Below are 16,996 nucleotides of genomic sequence, written 5' to 3' on the forward strand. Positions count from 1 at the left end.
ACACCCATCTCAGTGGAAAATTAGATGCACTAAAGATTTTTCAAAGGAAAAGGTTTGACCTAAGGTTCTGCATTACTTTTCTGAGGCACATTGCAGGCTGCAGGGTGCTGATCTGTGGTAAGTAATAGTCAGTGGTTCTGCAGAAACTTTATCCTTAGGTACCACTTAAACAAAATGCCACTTCAGAGAGCCTGGCTTTGTTTTCACCATTGCATTTATATGGGCTCCAAGACATATAAAATTTTTTGAGATAATTTCTAACACATCTCTAATACTGGAAGGTAATAAAACTAAATATTAAAGTGATAATAAATAATAAAGGACTGGAATTGTTTTGCCTCTGGGACTAAGTCAGAGATTTTGAGTGTAAATGTAGAGAGACTCACTATATTTTTCTACTTTTATGTTATTTCTTCAGAACCTCTCCCCTACCAAAAAAATCCATATTTAGGAAATTGCCAGGTTCAATAGGAAGATAGTTATTTTCTTAGATGTCTGTTTCTAAGAGTTAGGTGACAAGCAAGAGCCCCCACCCCCAGTCACGTGATCTTCATTGATTTAAGATCTAGGTTCCTTCATGTTTCTAATAGAATCCTTGGTGGTTTGGGAATAGTGATGGGATGGAAACACTGTCCCTTCAAAGGGTAATAATGGTGGAAGCATTAAAGACTGAATTTGCCTCTACTGAGGCAGCTGATTTAGACATGTGGGGAAACCCCAGTCTCATGTCCTAACAACAGCACATGGGCTATTCTCGAAAGCCGGTGTTTCCTGGTGAATGTCTCTTAATCATGGAAGAAATAGGCAGGAAATGATAATTGTCTGGATGCTTTATTTCAAATGCAATTGGGTTTTCTAAAATGTGCTTTGTATTTAATCAAAATAACCAAGGTCCTGAGCTAGATGGGCCTCACTGCAGTCACCCAAATCATCATTCAGCCTTTTATCAGGCCAGTTTCCAGTTCAGCTGTGTCCATAGACATGACCCTTTTTCATTTTGCCTTACCATCATGCCAAGGTCCCCTGATTTTGTGGAGTAGAAGTGTTAGAGCCACACCCCAGTGTGGGCATAGCTGGCTCTGTGTTCAGGAGTGACTCCTGGTAGTATTCAGAAGACCATATGTGGTGCCAGAAATTTTATCCAGAACCTACTCCAAGCCTGGCAAGCTTCTTACCTTTAGTACAATCTCTCTGACCTCACTCACACTTCTGACCTCTTTTTTTCACACCAGCCCAAATTAGCTCCTCCATTTTGACAGAGCTCGAGAGAACCCTGTCCTTTCTAATTGTGTGCTTATATTACACTCTGACTAATTTTCCCCTCACCCAGTGAGTTGGGTTGGCTTTGCACAGGATTCTAAATTGTGTTTTACACAATGGCACTATTTTAAACAGTCTTCCCTTTAAAATAAAAAAATATTTAAAAATCAGAAATAAAGCCTTTCCTTTCTAGAAATTATTCAAGATCTGTCCACAAGTAAACACCAATTCTGTGTGAACCTTCTAGAAAACTTTCAAAAAGGATTCTATTCATCCAGTACCTTTCAAAACACCTTTTTCTCTCTGCAGTTTAACTCTGCGGCAACAATTAAGAAATGATCAGCAACCTTGGAATGTAATTTAGCTCTTCTTTTTTTTCCTCTCTCAGTAGAAAACACCTTCATTCATTAAAAAAAAAAAAGATTTTCACCATACCTATTTGTGACCCCCTACACACACACACACACACACACACACACACACACACACACACACCTTCCCATCTCTAACAGAAAAAGTCTCTACAGAGTTTATGAAACTGAAATCCATGTCCTGTGGGCTTAAAACTCTCAAATGAGCATACAATTCACCTGGGAGTCTTCTCCAATGAGGGACCTGACACAGGAAGTTTCTGAGATGGAGCCTAAGCTCCCTGGTGAAGTCTGAGGTGTCTGAGAACCCCTGTTTTGTTTGTTTGTTTGTTTGTTTGTTTGTTTGTTTAGCAAAAGCATCTGAAAGATAGAGGTTGGACCAGAGAAGAAGTGAGGTTTCTAGATCAATGAAAAGTATGTTCAAACTTGTCTCGAAAACTTTAACTGACCCCGGTTCTTTTTTTCTAAAAATCTAATAATTCAAAGCAAGATTCTACAGACTAAGACAAATAATGCAAATGAAGCCCATGTGTATGGTCACATAATATAACTAACTCAAATACAATATGCTACAAATAATACAAAGTATTAGCTATATCAAAAGACAATCAATACCCCAAAATACAGCACAGGGCCTGAGGTCTGTGTCCTTGGGACTTTATCACTTGACCTTTGGGGAGTCTCTGGCACATAAATCTGTTCTTTTGACTCCCCAAACCTCTCCAACACCAATGTGTTATCTGAGTGTGCATTTCTAATACTCTGCGTTCTATCCAAATGAGCACATTTGGCCTTGAGTTGTTCATGAGTATTTCTTTTCTAAAACACATTCGATATTTTAGAACTTTTAGCTATTTATTAATCCATCAGCATAGATTGGTAACATTTGGAATTAGTTCTTTTTCCTAAAGGCTTAGATTCCACAAGCTTGAGTTGAGCTGCTGTAAAATCCAATCTACCATGTTCCTCAAAATAAAATTAAAATCACTTTATTTGTTCATTTCCCAGAAAGAGAAAAGTAATTTCCAGCTAAATTTAAATGATCATTTACTCATCAGAATTTTTCTCTCAGGAAGTTTTCCAAACAGAATATAATCATAATCTTTTTTTCCCAAAAATGGCAGAGCTTGATTTTAAAAGGGGAGAGAGGAGTTCTTCTGTCAAGCATGTATTATTTTATAAATCCACTTGGCTTTTTCTTTTGACCAGTAAATCAGATAGTGCCTTTGAGGAGAATAAAAATATCTCTGACTCTAGAATAGGAAAAATAAGTTAAAGACAGTTTCTCTTCATGAGTGTTTCACAGACCCAGAGATTTAAATCAGAATCTTTTCCCATGAGTTCCCAGAAATGGGATCTCCTCACCCCAAATTTGTATCCTCAGATACTTTTTAACCAGGACATAGACTCACATCCATGGCTTCTGGAGTTTATTGAAGCCCCCCTCCCACCTGCCCAGTGAAGACTGATCTTTTGTTGAACCAGAATAGCCAGCAAGGAACCACAGTCCAACTCTAAGACAAGCAGCTAAATGAATCCTTTTCTCCACTATAGCCTCTCAGGACCAATCAAGTGCCAAGAAATAAATGGCTAGATGAAGAATTGGGAAGAGATCATCTAGTCTAACTCCTTTTGGTTTTAGAGCCAGAATCTCAGAGAAGTCACTGACTTTCAGAGAAAAATAGCTTGTCTGTAGACAGCGCTGAAACTCAAACTCAGATCCCAATGTCTTCTAGGCAAAGTTCTTAGAGGGAACAGCAAAAGAGCCCTTGCCTTCCACATATTATCTTTCACAGGTTATCCTAGGGATAGACCCCTTGAAGAAAAGAAAGATGAGGGTCTTAACTCATCAGGAAAACATAGAGAACAAATGAACCTTTGAGTGATTTTAGTCCAGAAAGAAGTATGGAAGGTAGTTAGGAAAAAAAACAAAAGCATTTTACTTAGTAATGCCTTAGAACCCAAGATGCAGAGATGATCTGAAGAATAGTGGAAAGTGGTGAGTAGTCAAATGAGGGGAGGCATTTTCCTATAGATTTTTTCTGAATGTTAATGTTTTATCACTATTTGTCTTAGCAGACATGTAAGGTACCTTCCCATTTTCATGCTTACCTTTTAAGAAAGGGTAATAGGGTAAAGTGTACATTTCTAATATTCATCATTTTATTCAAATGAGCACATTTGGCCTTGAGTTGTTCATCTGAGTATTTCTTTTCCAAAGCACATTCAATAGTTTAGAATTTTTAGCTATTTACTAATCCATCAGCATAGATTGGTAACATTTGGAATTAGCTCTTTTTCCTAAGGGACTTAGATTCCACAAGCTTGAGTTGAGCTGCTGTAAAATTCAATCTACTATATTCTTCAAAATAAAATTAAAATTAAATTACTTTGCCCCATCTCTCCCAACAATGATATCTAAATCTCATTGGAAATCACGTTTTATTTACTGTGAAGAGCTTGTAATGAAAATCCCACAAAATAACAGCCTTAACACTTGCTTTCCCTGTATGACCTTCCTCTGCCTCCCACACCAATCACAAAATCACTTCCAGAAACTAAACTATAACCTGCATTGAAAGTCAATAAAAAAACAACCTGAAGATGTTTCCCGTTGCATTCTGGTGACTTGCACAGGTGGTTCCATAGATCTCTGAGTCATCCCCTCCAAGGTAGGGGTATAAGAACTTCTAGCCTCAGGATACTAGTTACTGAACTGAGTAAAATGCAAGATAGAGCATCCTCTGACAACTGCCAAAATTGGCTTGTCACATCTGGCTGATCCAATAGATTACCCCTTTTTCCTCCCAGAATATCTGTATTCTTCTCAAAGAAGCAAATCCATCTCAGAACGAAGATGTCCAGGCAGCTTGTCCATGTTCCATCAAGGCCACATGAATAATGACTCCCTACATACAGCAACTCTTATGGGGAGTTCCAGAATGTAATAGTATCCAAACGTTAGCACCTCTGCTGCTTTTCAAAATAAAACCTTGGTGAAATCAGGGGTTGTTTGGGCTCCCTAAAATTGGGATGAAGATCTTTGCTCAGGAGCTAAAGGATCCCATTCATTCTCAGGTGTTTCCAGTGGTTTATTTCACATGAGTTTAATGTCTCCCTAACAACTTTAGGTCTTATTTAGTGGTTGCCAACAGCACCTAAGACAATTCTCATTGTTGTTTCTTGCCAATGTGTACTTTGACTTAGGTCAAAGAGGAGAAGATGAAAAAGGACAAAGAGCCCAAGGAAGAGGGGAAGAGTTTCTTGGATGGGAAGAAGGGATTAACAGAAGTCAAGTCCCAGAATGGAGAGTTCATGACCCACAAACTCAGACCCACTGAGAATACTTTCAGGTAAGAATAGGGATGAGTTCACAGTGACTGCATTGACATGTAGGAAAACAAAAACAAAAACAAAAAGCAGTCTTCTAGCCTGTGCCTCCAAACAGAAACATGCCAAATAGGCGCCATATTTTTATTGTGAGGTCATTGGCTGTTGTCTGAGATACTCAGTCAGCAATCCAGCCTATATCAATCACTAACTACAGACCAGCCATCTATGTTCAGACAAAGTTTAATCTGCTTTTTCCATTATTTAGCAAGGCAGATCATGCTTGGCGGCTGCATTTTTGTTCTATGACTTCCTAAGCTCATGTACTACCAACTTATTAGAAAACGGTGTGATGAGGGCTAACATCACAAATTTATTCTCTGGCTAATCCAGCCAACTTCACAAGAGACCATTCTTATTATGATCATAAGAAAGATAGTAAATACAGGGCTAAAATTAAGATTGTTCTGAGGTCAAATAGTCAGAAAATATTGTGTTAAACCAAATTTAACACAAGATCTCTTCTTAACTCTGGGCACCCAATGTGGAGAATATTGTAAAGGCCAGTAGAGGGCAGGAGACTGATGCTCCTTCTAATATACTTCACACAAATCTATTATCTTTTTCGGTTTTTTTTTTGTTTGTTTGTTTTTGGGGGGGGAGGGGGGCTACACCTGGCAATACTCAGGGGTTACTTCTGGCTCTGTATTCAGTAGTCATTCCCGGCAGTGTTCAAGGAACCATATGGGATACTGGAGCTTGAAGCCCTGTCGGCCATGTGCAAAACAAGCACTATACTCTCTCTCTCTCTCTCTCTCTCTCTCTCTCTCTCTCTCTCTCTCTCTCTCTCTCTCTCTCTCTCTCTCGCCCAATTTTCAAATTTTTCTTGCATCATAAATTCTTTTTTCTCACCTATATCCCACCCCCATCACATTTAAAAATCTAGGCAGGTAGAGAAGGATATATCTGCCATGGGCACTGTTCCTGCACCACACCTCTCCAACCACTCCCATATGCCATATCTCCAACCACTCCAACCACAACCATATCACATTCCCATTCCACTCACTCTTATGTCACTGTGCTATGCCAGATGTTCTGGAATAGAGTTGTAAGTCCTTGTAACATGGGTTCTCATGGGATTAGTTGGCAGAAGCGTTTCCTGTGGGTAAACTCTTTAGCTGAATGCTTCAAACAAACAAGCTTCCATGCAGGTACTGTGTAAAAGTTGGACATGTTCTTTACAAAGTTTTTTGTCCCATTAGAAATAACCAGAGTAACTAGGGACAACAGTTTCAGTTTCATGCTAAGATAAATTATTTTCTTTATAAAAATTTGAGCAGAAACCTAGTCATTTTTTTATCCATAAAAGAGACAAAAGCTTATGGAAGGGCATGTGCATGCTGTAGGCCAAGATTAACTGTGAAGAAGTAAAATGAGAACCTGCCATTATTGCAATTGGCAAGAGAGTAATAAGGAAATTAGGGGGTTATTAGAATTTCATACAAAATCTAGAAATCATTTTGATTCCATCTGGTATGCTAGGCCCTAAACTTGTCGAAGTTGCCAATAGCATAATACTTTAAAGTCCTAAGATACTGCCAGGTTAGTGAGAAGTCATGGTTACCTAATGTTGTTATTATTTTATTATATGATAGTGAAAATAGGTTTCATGGGTATAAGTCCATTTTTGTTAAGAGAAATCATATGTTGGCTTATTTTGGTTTGTGTTTGCTTTTTTTTTTTTCATTTTGTTTTTTTGGGCCAGACCCAGTGACGCTTAGAGGTTACTCCTGGCTATGTGCTCAGAAATCACTCTGGGCTTGGGGGACCATATGGGAGATAGAACCACGGTCCGTCCTAGGTTAGCAAAGCAACTTTGGTTGCAAAGCAAACGCCGTACCTCTTGCACCACAGCTCCGGCCCCTGTTTGTGTTTGCTTTAAAAAAAAAAAAAACTTGTGTAAAAGAAGTTTGGTTAACAATTAGTAAAGTTGCCAACCAGCTCAGATTAATAATTAATGCATGCATTGTGTGGGAATCCAGGTAGCTTCGTAATTCAAAGAGAAAAGACAACAGGCATACAGTTGGTTGAGCACTGAAACTCTCTAAAGTAAATCAAGACTTTACTTTTTTAATCTCTGGGCAGAGAAAAGATGCAAGAAACAAGTTACAACCATATTACTCATTTTGGTTTAGCTGTTGACATGTTATTTTAGTTGCAATTAGTAGTGAATGTGATGGAAGCAGAGAAGTCTGGTTTTGTTCCCTATCCATAGAAAGTGAGGAGTTGGGAGGGATCTTATATGTAATTTAACCAAGTGAGAAAAATATCATATTATTGATCATGGAATGATCTGAGGTTTAACTTGACTTACACTTACACCAAAAGTCATCAGGACAGGGGAGGGGACCTTTTAGAAGAAATTTCCATTTTTTTGTGGCTCCCTATTGCTGAGGGCCTCCCAACACAGCTGAGCAGAAGTGAAGTAAAGAAAGAAAAAAAAGAAGTGAAGAGTCCTTCCTCTTGTTTGGAGTGTGGTTCCTTTCATTTGATTTGTCCTGTTTTCTTATAATTCAATGGTTTTCAATGGTGACATTCTTTCTTGGATCTGACAAGAAGTTTATAAGGAACATGTTCAATTTCTGTATCTCCATTCAATGAAAAAGTTATAAAGATAGAAAATTATACCAGTGTTTTTATAGAGCACAAAATGAGGACTTGTCTTACTTTTTGTTTATTTTTTAACGTGGGAATTAAAGTTTTTTTTCTGATTTTTTTTGGAGTAAAAAATGTACTCGCTCTAAAACATTCAGAAAATAGAAGTATAAAAATAAACACCCACCACTCCCCACAAAAAATAACCACCAGTAACATTTTTTTCCCAGCTACTTTCTGTGTCAATGCATTCAGAACAGACATGCAAATATATATCAAATATGCATATATGTACATATATGTCTATATATGTGTAGGTATAATTATAAATGATTTTCATTTATTCTTCTACAGAATCTAGCAGTTTAACTATACTTAGCTTTCTATATGAATTAACATAATTTAGAAATTAGAGTAATTCAACAAATGCAAGTTTCATAATTAACCAGTCCCTAACAGTGACCATTTTTGGTTTTTGTTTTATTTTTGAACAAAACGAAGACTGAGCGACACCTAGTGGAACCCGGAGTGCTGCTTGAGTTACATGTACAATCCAACTATATACTAATGTGATTAACACAAAATGAGAACAAACTCATCTTTAAAGATAGAAAGACCTTATCAGAACAGAGAAATATTTCCTCTCTGGATTCACAACCTCTGACCTAGAAGAGACTGTGAAAGAGAAACATGAAGTTTTAAGAGACTTTACATCCTGTTCTAGTGTGTCTATATATTAGTTACTGAAACCTGCACGTCAGGAAAGGGGGCTGTCCTTTGCTCAGTGCAGTGAATTCTAATGTTTTCTGTTTCGTTTCATTTTAATGTTGAGTATGGGGATGAAGACTCTTCACAAAGCATCCCACCTGGGTTTGATTCCCCAGCACTTGAGCACCATGAGGCTTGTCCAAACCCCATTCCGGTAGAGAGAATAAATAGTATTTGTAGCATGGATATTTTTTCTTTGTGCACAAAAAATTTACGAGAAACCCTATTATCTTTTGTTTGGTTCTTGGGTCACATGCACCAAGTTCCTGGCATACTTCTGGCAGCACTCAGGGTGACTATATGTGATGCCAGGAATCAAACTGGGCACACAAACAAATGCCTTAACCCCTGTTAGGTCTCCACCTTGGCCATTATGTAAACTCTTCAGTAGCGTTAAATATAGGTCTCTAGGACTTGCTCATTTGCAAATAGAAAAATCTATTTCCATTAAACATCCCTGTTTTTTCCAGGCACACTCCTCCCATGTCCCCTCCCAGTAGTCACCATTCTACTTGGTTTCTATAAATTTGTCCACTTTCCATTCCCCGTATCAATGGAATTACGCAGTGTGTGAGGAGTGATCATCTATCTGGCTGGTTTATTTTACTTAGCCTAAGATCCATATTATAGAGAGTGGCAAGTTTTCCTTTCCTTTTAAGGCTGAGAAATACTCTCTTCTCTGGGTGATACCAGACTTGGTTTACGAGTCTCTGGGTGAACATTTGAGATACTTCCAGCTCTTGGAGAGTGTACACCAGGCTTCCTTGAACACGGATGTGCACACACTCTTCCAAACCCTGATTTCAGTTCTTTCTACTAAACCCCAGCTCAGAAGTAGAATTGCAAGATTTTTTTTGAAGTGTTTGACCGTCATCCCTAAAATATTTTCCCTGATTGCAAGATGTTCTTAGTTCACATTTGCCCATGTTGTCAAAGATACCCAGAGAGCTTTCTCTTGGCTGCAGAGAAAACTAGATTTCCATCAACCACGACTCACCCATCCTTTCCTTCCTTCCTTCCTTCCTTCCTTCCTTCCTTCCTTCCTTCCTTCCTTCCTTCCTTCCTTCCTTCCTCCTTCCTATATTTCTTCCTCCCTCCCTCCTTCCTTCCCTCCCCCTCCCTTTCTTCCTATCTTCCTTTCTCCCTCCTTTCCTTCCTATCTTCCTCCCTTTTTATCTTCCTCCCTCCTTTCTTCCTATCTTCCTTCCTCCTTCCCTTCCTTTCCCCTTCCTTCCTCCCTTTCTTCCTCTTTTCGTCCTTCCTTCTTCCCTCCCTTCCGCCTTCCTCCTTCCTTCCTTTCTTCCTTCCTTCTTTTTCTTTTCTTTATCTTTTGCATTGGGGTGGGTTGTTCAGAAGGGGTGGGTGATGCGGGTTCCACCAGGTCTCCAGATGGAGTCTGGGATGTGGGCCCGGGATGCCTGGGAGCAAATTCTTTAGCATTTCTCTCCATCCCCAGCCGACCTGGAGCAAGAGCCAGCGAGGCCAAGGAGGCAGAGGAGGCTGGGAAGCGGCTGGAGGAACTTCGCCGCCGCCGGGGAGAAACCGAGAGCGAAGAGTTTGAGAAACTCAAGCAGAAACAGCAGGAGGCGGCCCTGGAGCTGGAGGAGCTGAAGAAGAAGAGGGAGGAGCGAAGGAAGGTCCTGGAGGAGGAAGAGCAGCGGAGGAAGCAGGAGGAGGCCGAGCGAAAAGTCAGGGAGGAGGTAAGGAGGCCTCCGCCCGGTGGCCACATCTGGTACAACCACTGCATCCCGGCCCCTGCTCACCCTTCCTAGGGCATGGGGAAAAATTGTTTCCTTGTGAGATGCTGCAGCATCTTTTGAGCATGGGTTCTTACAAATTCCATTTAGGAATAATAAACATTCTGTGGTTCTCAAAGGCTTCTAGTTCTCCAATACTCATAAGAACTATGCTATCCTCACTATATGCAAATAGTGATTGAAATACAAATACTCTTATACAATACAAATATACAATATTACATATATTTCCCATAAGCAAATAGGAAAGGAAGGCAAAGAGAAGCTTACTTGCTGCCTGCCCACTCCCCTCTTTGGAACACTTTTTCCCAAGGACCTACTAATCTAATTCATTGCTGTACTTACATTACCGTCTCTTAAAGAACATGGCATTGAAAAGGGTGAAAAGATGTTGCAAGAACCAAGAATCATATCATAGTTGTTACTATTTGCAGAGTTTTTGTATATTCCATATATTGTGGTGATTTTTCTTTTTGTCAAGAGAGGGTAAGTAGACAGACAAGGTTCACAGCGGTAAAGACCGTTTCTGCTTTATTCATTCTTTTATACCACCATCCAGCACTGATCCAGCTCAAGCAGGAGGCCAATAATTATGAACAGATGAATTTGTTACTTCTTTTACAACCAAATTCAAAACAACAGACAAAGTTACAAGAAAGCAAATATTGGAAACAAAAAAATGCTTAACCAACTACCACGTATATTACTGCCATTTACATGGTTCTGTCTTGTCTTTTTTCCTAAGATATATTAGTCTTATTTGATAGGAAGAGAAACAGGAATCAGATTATTTGAGTGACTTGTATAAAGGCTCTTGACTTATCAGTGGTTCAGTTCTCCTGGGGGACCCTACTATCCAGCACACTCACATTTTTCAAACTGTTCAAAAGAATCTAGATGGCTTTCTGACATGGATCCTACACAAACATTTCCTGAACAGTGTGGAAAGTTTGGATAAATTATTCCAAGTTCTCTTCCAACTATTGTACTCCATGAGCCAACTCCCACTGGTTGGGATATAATTGGAATGATGGAGCTTGTGAATCGATACACCTGGGTTTAGGTCTTACCTGTAGTCAGAGATCTTGGAAGAGCTCATGGGTTGGGCTCAGACTTTTTCCTTCTCTGGGAAATACTAGCTCCTTTTGTGATAGATGTGATGATTCCAAAGACCGGAAGGAATCACAGTGCCTGGGACAGAGTAATCTCTGATGAACTGGTAATTATCATGTTTATCCATGATAATTAGAATGCTAGTTATCATGAAGGCCAAAGAAAAGCATGACATCTAGTAGTGGATGTCTAAGATTGGACATAGGAGGCCATTTGATCTAACTTCCTACCAAACACTGTCTTCTTTCAAGCTGCTCTAATAAATTGCCATAGGCAGATTTTTTCTTTTTTACAGTCCAAACTCAAAGCACCACCACTTCTTGGTTCACAAAGGCTTCTCTTCTCTTTGTCTCCTCACAAGGCAGAAAGAATGAGAGAGCCTCCTGAGAGTTCTTTGATAAGAGCATTAACTCCATTCATGAGCGCTCCCATTCTAATGAGCTCCTCACCTGCCCAAGACTCACAACTCATTTTTTTTTTTTGGGCCACACCCGGCGGTGCTCAGGGGTTACTCCTGGCTGTCTGCTCAGAAATAGCTCCTGGCAGGCACGGGGGACCATATGGGACACCGGGATTCGAACCAACCACCTTTGGTCCTGGATGGGCTGCTTGCAAGGCAAACGCCGCTGTGCTATCTCTCCGGGCCCAGACTCACAACTCTTAATGCCCTTCAGTTCATATAGATTTTAGTATCCTCTGCAAATCTCTCTAACTGACCTAGTCCCACCATGACATTCAGTCTTCCATGCAGTTTAAAATACCAAAAGCCTATCTAGGGACTGGAGAAGGGGAGGATGGCTGGTAGAGATGAGGCACTGAGTACCCAGCAAAACTAGGTGTGACCTTAGTAGACCCCAAGCATCTCTGGAAGTGGCCCCTATGAAAAATAGGTTAGTTTTTTGTTGTTGGTTTTTTTTAAAGAGTAGTAGGTAAGTCTCTTAAAGAATCCCTCACAGTGAAGAATAAATGTGAACAAAATTTGCAACTACTTTAGGAGTCCTTTTAGGGGAGGTGCAACCCTGCAGTGTTTAGGTGACCAGATAGTGGCAGGGATCAGATCTGAGAAAGATCATACAGGCTGTTCTAAGACAGGAATGATTAGGCCCAAGTGATCAATGAGGCAGATTATAGATGTCTGAGAATCCACCACTTGAGAGACATCATTTCAGGATGATCAAGCTAAAATAATCTAGTCCACAGAAGCAAGAACCATCAAATCATCTCATACAATTTGTCAAATCCAGCATAACACATTGATGTAACCTTGCACCAACATTATCTCATTTGTCTCCACAAATGTCCTAAGATGTAGCTAAAAGGGATATTTTATATTTATTTAGCAAACAGAGTTGGAAGGTCTGTGTGTCCCATATGACAGGCTGATAGTGGATTGTGGTGATTGTTCTATCCTCCAGTCTGAGTATATTTTTTTGTTTTTTTTTTTGTTTTGTTTTTGTTTTTGGGCCACACCCAGCGTTGCTCAGGGGTTACTCCTGGCTGTCCGCTCAGAAATAGCTCCTGGCAGGCATGGGGGACCATATGGGACCCTGGGATTCGAACCAACCACCTTTTGGTCCTGAATTGGCTGCTTGCAAGGCAAACGCCGCTGTGCTATCTCTCCGGGTCCACTCTGAGTATTTTATACTGTTTTTCTCATTTCATCTTCCTTTTAAGTCCTCTTCTGTAGGTATTGTTATCATGCCCATTTTACAGATAAAGAAAACCGAAGCCCAAGTCAAGGAACAGATGTATCCAAGGTCTCAGAGTCAGGTAGAGCAATACTCAAGTGAATGAGACCATGAGACTGCTGATCTCTAGTGATTTGCCTGGAGGAGATTGTGTTCAGTCCAGGGCATTTCTCCCCTTCTGCCATTTCTGCCACCAATGCCCTTTCCTTTGGGGTTGAGGGCAAAGCTCATGTCTCCTTTTTACTTCTTCTCTTTTAGGAAGAGAAGAGGAGACTAAAGGAAGAAATTGGAAGACGAAGAGCAGAAGCAGCTGAGAAGCGTCAGAAAATGCCAGAAGACAACTCATCAGATGACAAGAAACCATTCAAATGTTTCACTCCTAAAGGTTCATCTCTCAAGGTATTGGTGTGTTGTATTACACACACACACACACACACACACACACACACACACACACACACCACTTTCCTAGAGAATTACTATTTCTGTCTTCAGGGACCTGGAGGAAGCAGACCCCTATTTTATTTCATTATTCAAAGCCTCAGCTGCCTTTCTCTTTGGCTTATTTCTTTTCCACCTTGGGTTCTTTTCTTTTCTTTTCACACCTCTCTGGTTTTGGCAGTGAAAAGCAAAGATACAAAGGGCTGATGTTCATATCTGTTGCTTATTTGCAGTTTTTCTCACTGTGGAAATAGCATTTAGGGGATCATCTTAGGGTTCCCTAATCCCTGCTCTCCAGCACCTCAGTGTTTTGAGAACATGAAACCATTTCAAGTTTACAAAATAGGCAAATCCATTCTAAAGGTTCCGCTGATTTTCCTGTGAGCTATACTTCCCCACTCCCGCTCCCAGTGGTCACAGTTAAAAGCAGTACAGCTGCAAATGATCTAGGTCACAGTTGAAAATTGTTGTCACAGAGGGAGATGAAGTGTGACTTGGACAGGCTTCTTTGCTAAGATGAGTTTGTCCTTCTCCTGCCTTCTTGGAACATAATTCCTATTGGACAGCTTCCAAGAGTTCTGCATTAGGGAGGCAGCCACAGAGAGTATGGAAAGGTGGAGACATGGAGAGAAAAGAGAGCAAATGCACAGAAGTTTTAGCATTTCTATTTGGTTTACCATTATTTTTAAATATCTTTCTATATATTATTTTTGAAAATAATAACATTTTCTAGTATATTTTTATTTTTGAAATATACATAGTTTAAATCTATGTTTCTTAGTGAACACCTGGCACGGTGAAAATACTCCATAACTGGGGTGGGGGTAATGCTTGTTTATCAGGCACATCCAGTGATGCTCAGTGGTACCTCTTCACTCTATATTCAGATATTACTCCTGGTTGGATGCTGGGGATCATATGTAGTTTAGTTCCTTTGTAAGGCAAGGGTTTGTACTAGCTTTGTACTAGCTCTCCAGTCCCTCCATCATTGAATTAGTATCTCAATAAATGAATGAATCTTCAGAGATGGGAAGTTTGAATATTTTAACTCCTTTCTCATTTTTCATCACCCTACTTTGTTAAAATCATTAATAAAGGGCAAAGCCAGAATCAGAGTCTCCTGCTGAAAGTGGTGTGTGTGTGTGTGTGTGTGTGTGTGTGTGTGTGTGTGTGTGTGTGAATAGGTGAATGTGAGTGCAGTATATGACATACTGCAATAACTATAGGCCATTAACTTACACTTTAGTTTCTCTGTTTCATTTGAGAATGGCTGTTTTGTCCTGAAATCATTTCCCTTATGAAATGATAGTGTGGGTTCCCTCTCTTGTTCTGATAAACCCCAGTAAACTGCTTGGTTTGGACATGCTCATCTCAAGCTCTGCTCCAGAGGAATTCAAATAACCCCACAACACATTAGATTATGTGACATATGGCAGCTAGAACCTAGCTGGCATGTGCTATGTACTATGATAGAAGCACAAAGCCACACCGCTGACCTCATAACATAGAGTCCATTCCCTGCATGGATCCAAGAGCTCTGTGCAGGAGATCAGATACAGATGCAGGGGATCAGATACAGCGGATCCCTGCACAGTGAGTGAGCCTCAGAACCACTCTGTCCAAATCAAGAGCAACATTCTACTTACGGACACCAAATTCTAAATTTTGCGAGTTTCTAATGTTAAGAAAATCTCCTTTTTAAGTTCTTTTTGATTGTTGAATGGTGTGACACTCATTCTTATTTATTTATTTATTTATTTATTTATTTATTTATTTATTTTGACACATCCTTAACTGGAGTCTGTGTGGGTGGAAAACATCTTGTCCAGGGGAAAATGGGTCCAAGTTGCTAGATCCAACTCTAGATGTTAGAGTAGAAAACCCAAAATAAACCCTTCCATTAAGATGATCTCTGTGCCCAGACTGTATTGCTTTGTGGTCATCAGTTAAACAAAACCATGTTTTCTCTTTTCTTAACTTTCTCAGATTTTTATTCTAAGTTTTCTTTGAACATTCTTATATCATAAAGTCAGTCACCTGTTGATTTACTGCAGGGATGCAGGAGTCACATTATTTTATGAGATATTGATTAGGGTAAGATCAGTAAACCAACAGTCACCTACACTTCTAATATCTAGCTTTCTTGGGGGGCATACCCCTGGTGGTGCTCAGGGATTACTCCTGGATCTATGCTCAAAAGCAACCCCTGGCAATCCTGGGAGGACCCTATGTGGTGCTGGGGATCAACCAGGAATGGCCACATGCAAAGCAAACACCTTAATCCTTGTATTTCTTTGGTCCCATTTCCCCATTCTAACCCACATCCATACACACACTTTTTTTTTTAAAGGAGAAACTTCTACAATATTCTCCTCCTCTGCTTCTTTAATTCTTTCCTCTTTCTATCAATTTTTTTCTTGTCCTTTCCCTCAATTAGACTTTCTTCATTTCTATTTATTTCATTAGTGTCCCAGGACACTAATTTATTATTGTTCCTCATTCCCTTTTGTACAGTGTATGAGATGTCAGATATAGGAGGAAAGACCTGAATTATTTTTTATTTCTGTAAAATGTTTCAGGATCAGTCTAGTTTGCTTCTCCATAATATGTGCCTTGAAGAACTTGCCCTGGCTCTGCTTTTAGAGTTCAGTTTTATATTTTGCATTAGAAGGTCCTACAGTTATCAAGAATCTTGGTCCTGAAACTTTTATAGATGGTCAGAATATAACCTCATAGTATACCTGTTATGGTGGTGGTGGGGAAAACATTGGCCTTTTGACCTCAAAATTGCATCAATTAATGCATTTTGTTTATTTCTCCATGACTACTAGTTTATATCTGAGAAACAATAAACCTGAATTCTCATAGTTAAATTCTGGTAGCAGTAAATGCTTTCTTTTACATAATGCACACAAGGAATAAATGTTAAATAAGCAAAATGTCACATTTTTTTGGTAAGATTTTTTTCAAATGGGGTGGAAAATGGGAGTGAAATGAAGCAGAGTAAGGGGAGTACCAACTTTCTAAAACTTCAGTAAGAATCTTCACAGAATCACACTCCCTTGATACTATTGTACTATCTCTTGGTCCTCAGAAGACTCTATTTATGTTATGTTAAATGGTACTGATTGACATTTGTGTTTCTAATTCCATACTAGTTGTTAGATTACCACAAAGTTTTCCAGCAAGGGTGAGTTGATAAATGAGTAGTGAGCGCTGCTAACTGTCACATTGGAGTCAGGCTATGTTGGATAATGTAGATACATAAGAAAACAGAGCAAAGGCTCTGTGATTTGAATCAATGTGATGGCCAAGATTAATGAGATGAGCACATCTGATCTCCTTGCCACTTTCCTACCCCACATAGATAGAACTGTCTTTCATTCTTCACGTCCACCACTCAGCATGGATTCCCCAAAACTGTAGATATGTATTTGCATTGCTTGAATATATCTCTCTAATTGTGTGCCCAGACCTCACTTCCTTAAACTCTTATATAAAATTATATAAGCTACAAACTAAAATTCTCAGTTTAAATATCTGATGCTGTCATATAGTCATTCCTATAATCACAGAATTTTCTTATGTTCAATATGTATTATAAGTATTC

The 16,996-nt window shown here is 39.5% G+C and overlaps 1 protein-coding gene across 2 annotated transcripts in view; it reads left to right on the forward strand.

Annotated features, from left to right (window-relative positions):
* CALD1 (caldesmon 1) overlaps window positions 1-16,996 on the forward strand; it is a 110,171-nt gene that overhangs the window by 73,436 nt on the left and 19,739 nt on the right. For both annotated transcript variants that reach the window (XM_049774430.1, XM_049774437.1), the window contains 3 exons: window positions 4,839-4,984; window positions 9,844-10,087; window positions 13,204-13,344. In XM_049774430.1, the coding sequence (XP_049630387.1) occupies window positions 4,839-4,984; window positions 9,844-10,087; window positions 13,204-13,344 (531 nt within the window). The remainder of the gene's footprint in view (window positions 1-4,838; window positions 4,985-9,843; window positions 10,088-13,203; window positions 13,345-16,996) is intronic.

Source organism: Suncus etruscus, chromosome 1 (assembly GCF_024139225.1).
Source record: "Suncus etruscus isolate mSunEtr1 chromosome 1, mSunEtr1.pri.cur, whole genome shotgun sequence".
Classification (NCBI taxonomy): Eukaryota; Metazoa; Chordata; class Mammalia; order Eulipotyphla; family Soricidae; genus Suncus; species Suncus etruscus.